The following is a 5,105-nucleotide window of genomic DNA, read 5'->3' as shown; positions in this document are numbered from 1 at the left end:
ACTGGGGTAAATACGTAGGACTGTAAAACCATCTCCCCCATTTCTAGATGGGTAAACTCAGTCCCAGAGACATCCAGTGACATGGCCAAGGCCACACAGCCAGCAGACCCCAGGGAGCACAGGCCTCCAAGAGGCCCAGCTCAAGGGGGATTTTGCAAGTCTCTTGGGACCCAGGGGGGAGGTCAGGGTGGGGGTCCCCTTTGAGTGGCTCCTGGCCACAGAGAATTTCCTTCTCTTTGGAGGAAGTGGGAGTTCTTCTTTCATAATGTGAATGTCAGAGATTCTGGGCTCACCGGTGACTAAGAGTGTCTGAGGCTTGTGGGTGTAGCAAACACTTAAATACCAGAGCTTCCTGTCCTTTGGCGATTGTAGACACCTGAGCTGGGACACAAAGGACAAAAGTATGGCCAGCCTGAAGACCCCACTCCTGGCTGCCCTCATCCTCCTTGCTATGATACTTCAAGCAACAGAGGCAGGTGAGGTTGGGAAGAGGGAGGGCTCTCTGCAGAGGTCAAGGTCAGATACTGGGGTATCTTCCTCATGTGGTAGAAAGAGCACTGAACTGAGAGCAGAAGACCCCAATCTGCCACTGGCTCTTGGGCCAGTCCCATTGCTTCTCTGGACCTCAGTTTATACATCTGTTAAATGGATAGTCTTGAAGGCTTGGAGTCTAGGATCTATCTCAGCTGGGCTCAGCGTTGTAGTGGGCATGGCCCAGGGTCTCCTACTCCAGAGAGCTCAAGGGTAGGGCCTTGGGATGTGGAGAGGGAGCCACTGAAGGAGGCCAGCTGGGGTGGGTAAAGGCAGGAGCAGGGGTAAGAGATATTCCCTTGGAAAACTAGTCCTGCCCTCTCACCACCCCATCTTTCTCCCGAACCTGCCCTCAACACTGGGTTCCTGACTTCTCTTTCCACCCCAATGTACACTCTTCTGCCCTGTGATGGGGAGGGGAATGAGCACTGGACTGAGAGTCAGGGAGCTAGGAACAATAACTGCTCAGTTATGGGGTTCCTGAGCGCCTTCCCTGCACTACAGGCCCCATAGAGTAGGTACTATTATTACCTCCTGGGTCTGAGGAGGAAATTAGGTCTCAGAGATGTTAAGTGACTCAGGGCAGAGCGAGACTCGAACCCGGGCTTCCGTGCCTGGACTCTGCCTGAGCCCTTGTCCTGACTCTCCGGGGTCATGCTGTGTGATCTGGGCAAGTCCTCCCCCATCTCTGGACCTCAGCCTCACCATTTGCACCATGAAGGGGATTAGAGTAGATGTGAGCTGAAGGGAAGTTCTCAGATTACCTGGGGAGTTCTTCAAAATGTCCCCCTGATTCAGCAGGGCTGGGACTAGGCCCTGAGCTTTTCTGACAAGCTCCTAGGTGATGCTGACGGTGTGGGTCCACAGACCTCAACTTGAATAACAAGGTTCTAAGGCTCCTTCCTGTTCAGAGTCTCTGGTCCCATCTAGAGCTTAGGGCATTGTTGATGCTCGGTCGTTCTGAATCCCTCTCCCTTGAGCTGATCAACGCAGAGTGTAGACTTTGGGCACTTAGTGGCTTCTCAGAGGCCCCAAGAGTGGGGACGTTGAGGGCCCAGAATCCTCTGGACACCAACCTTCCACATGAGAACAGAAAAGCTGGGTCAGAGGTTAGGGCCAAGGGAGAGCAGCCTGTGACTCCTCTGAGCACCCTTTCCCCCCCAGGCCCCTACGGTGCCAACGTGGAGGACAGCATCTGCTGCCGGGACTACATCCGTCACCCCCTGCCCCTGCGTTTGGTGAAATATTACTACTGGACTTCGGACTCCTGCCGGAGGCCTGGCGTGGTGTGAGTAGGAAGCCGGGGAGGCAAGACCTCGGAGAGCCTGATGGATGTGGCCCGGGAGGCCCCAGGTGCACGTGGGTGGGGTGCACCCGGGGACGGAGGAACGCAGCTGGGCATCCAGATGTCGGCTGGGAGCACTGGCTGAACTACATGGCTCTGCTGAGGCTTGGGTGTACCAAGAAAAAAATCATGCTATCATTCAACAGATATTATCAGGCACCTCTTATGTGCCAGGCAGCGTGCCAGGCTCTGAGGATGCAGAGGGTGCCGCGCCACGCCGGCAAGGCAGCTAGGTAGTGCAGAGCTGCCGCAGAGTGTAGGGTTCAGGGTACGGGCAGTATGCCTGGTCCCACTGAGTCAGCAAAGATGCTCCCATCAGAAGCATCTTGGATCCCCAGTGTCCTGGGAGTCAGTTATCTGAGGCAGCCTATTCTCACCAGGAGCGTATTAAGAGCTGCCACTAAGTGCTTCCTCAGGGCCAGGTACTGTTCTGAGCATGACTGTTTAATTCTCACAATGATCCTACAAGAAGGTGCTATTCTTTCCATTTTACAGATGGAGAAACAGGCTCGGGGCAGGGTGAGGGGAGAAGTGACTTGCTCAAGGTTGCCCAGGCTGGAACCAGGACTCCTGGATCCTTGTTTAGGGCTTTCTCCTAAGGTTCTTATTCTCCTTTGCTGCTTTCTCTCAGCTTCTTTGCTTCCTTTTCCTAGGCCTGGAGCCTGCCCCCGCCCCCACCCCTGCCCCTCCCCCTGCCCCTGCCCCTGGCTGGGTGACGGGACCTGTCCTTTCTGGGGCAGCCCCTCTGGCTGCTGCTCTGGCTCCTCAGAGCCTGCTGCCTGCCAGACCACAGAGTGGGGGATGTTTGAGCTTGGGGACTTATGACCCCCTTTGGGGCCCTGTCATCTTCTCATCTTCATCCTTCTCACTCATCTTCCGTCCCTCAGAGGGGTCTGTGCGTAAAATACAAGAAGGCTGAAACGGGAAGGCCTGCCACAGTTCTGGTCACTTCAATACTGGGCCTCAGTTTCCCCATCAGTATAGCGGGAGTGATCACTTTCATTTATTTTTTTAATCAAACATGTAGAGAGTGCTTGTTAAGTGCTAGGCACTGTTATAAACGCTTTATAAACATTAACTCATTTAATCCTTCAAGCAACCCTATGTAGTAGGTACTGTTACAATCCCCTTTTTACAGGTGCATAAATGTGCACAGCGAGTTATGGGGCCTCCCAAGCATCACAGGGCACAATAATAGCAAGTGGGAGGTGTACTACTCAATGCCTGGCATATAATAGATACTCAATGAGAGATGGTACACATGTGATTATTGGATCTTGAGCCAGAAGGGATTCTAGAAAGAATGTGGCTCAATGAATGAGAAGATCAAAGCTCAGAGAGGGTCTGAGCCTTGTCCAGTGTCACAAAGCAGCCAGGGCAGGCTGTCCACGTGGCCAAGATCAACGCTGCTTTGCTGCCTTCTTTGTTCTTTCTGTTCATTGGTCATCTGGGTGTGTGTGTGTGTGTGTGTGTGTGTGCAGATCAGGGGTGTTTGTTGCAGCTCTGGCAAAAGTGGAAGCCTTAGCCCACTACTGCCATGTGGTCTTGGGCTATTGTTCACCTCCCCTCTCTGTGCTCAGGTCTCTCAGAGGGGCCTGGATAGGGATGCTCGTTCACAGCAAGCACGATGAGTCAGGTCTTACCAGCTCTGGGACTTAGGCAAGTTGCTTTACCCCATTGGGCCTCACTTTCCTCAGCTATGAAGTAGATAGAATATTAGAGGCTCATAGGGTTGTTGTAAGGATTTATTAAGGAAATCAATGTTAAAAGTTCAGGCCAGGTCCTGGCACAATTATATATCACCTACCGTCTGCTGTGCACTGTTCTGAGCACTCCAGTTTATATTAACTCAACAAATCTTCATCAAATTCCTATGAGGTTGGACCAGAATTATCATGCCCATTTTACAGATGTGGAAACTGAGGTTCAGAGAAGTTAAGGGACTTGCTAACATGTGGCAGAGCTAGAATTCTAATCCAGATAGGCTGGCTCCAAAGTTGACGCTCTTGTCCACTACCCAATACTCTCTTCCAAAGCAATGTCAGCAAAGATTATGGGACTCCTGGGCATTCTATTTCCTGGCCTGACCTGGCACTCATGGCTGGGGCTGAAGGTATGGGAAGTCCTTGCTGCTTATCTCCCCCTCTCCTTCTTAAGAAATGTGTTTGCCTACAGCAGGTGACTCATAATTGCTAAGGTTCTGCAGTGGGGCTGTGGCATCCTTGCTGCATGCTAATGGAGCCTCCTTGTCTCCCTGGTGTCTCCGCCTTCCAGCTTGCTAACCGTGAGGGACCGAGAGATCTGTGCTGATCCCAGACTGCCCTGGGTGAAGAAAGCTCTCCAGAGGCTGGACCAATGAGGCAGGCCCTGCCCTGATGACCGTGGCCTTGGCTCCTCCAGGAAGGCTCATGGAGCCCCACCTCCCTGCTGTTACAGCTGCTCCCCGACACAACCCTGTGCCAACAACCCTCTCAGCGGTCCCTGATCTTGATCTCTGCAGCTGTCACTCCCAGTCAAGCCTCCAACTGTCACTCTCATCTCCCCACTTACCCTTCCAACCCATCCTCTGCCCCACCAAAGCCAGAGGGTCCACAGTCCTGGTCAATCACTCCCCTGCTCAAAATCCTTCCATGGCTCCCCTTTGCCCTAGGCTGAGACCAGAGCTCCTGAGCCTGGCATCCCTGCCCTCCAGATCTGGGTCTTATCCTTTGCCTCCAGCCCTGCCTCATTTCCCTTCATGCATGTTGGACTCCGGCTCCCTGTTCTCCCAACCCATGTCATACATTTCCACTTCTGGCTCTTTTCCCGAGCTGCTCCTGACACCCAGAATGTCTCCCCATCCTCTGCACATGTCCAACCCCACCAGCCCTCCAGGGCATCACTCAACCTAAGCAGCCAGTAATTAAGAGTCATTTTTTAGACTTCCCCTGGCCCTCTGCCCCCTTTTAACAGCCCTGATCACAGTCTGCCCAGAATTCTCGGGAACTGGGAGCTTGTCCTCCAGCCCCACCAGCTGGACCAATATCCACACCTGAGTTACTTTTGTCTCCCGGCCTCTGGCACAGAGCACAGGGCCTGGCTCAGAATCAGTGCTCAATAAGAGGCTGCAGATTGAATCAATAAAAGCAATGTCCGTCTCCCACCTCTCAAGGGCTCTCACACATCAATACAGAGACTCAAGGTCATCTAGAGAAGGGCTGGCGGGGTTCATTATGAAGCCTCAAATTTA

The 5,105-nt window shown here is 53.1% G+C and overlaps 1 protein-coding gene across 1 annotated transcript; it reads left to right on the top strand.

Moving 5' to 3' along the window:
- Positions 1-403: 403 nt before the first annotated feature.
- CCL22 (C-C motif chemokine ligand 22) lies at positions 404-4,338 on the top strand. Its single transcript, XM_061174007.1, has 3 exons — positions 404-476; positions 1,696-1,819; positions 4,151-4,338. Exons 1-3 carry the CDS (start codon positions 404-406, stop codon positions 4,233-4,235), a joined length of 282 nt encoding a protein of 93 aa, XP_061029990.1. The 3' UTR covers positions 4,236-4,338.
- The last annotated feature ends 767 nt before the right edge of the window (positions 4,339-5,105 follow it).

Source organism: Eubalaena glacialis, chromosome 18 (genome assembly GCF_028564815.1).
Source record: "Eubalaena glacialis isolate mEubGla1 chromosome 18, mEubGla1.1.hap2.+ XY, whole genome shotgun sequence".
NCBI classification, from domain to species: domain Eukaryota; kingdom Metazoa; phylum Chordata; class Mammalia; order Artiodactyla; family Balaenidae; genus Eubalaena; species Eubalaena glacialis.
The sequence above is the reverse complement of the archived record's forward strand: the minus strand, read 5'-3'. Positions and strand labels throughout refer to the sequence as shown.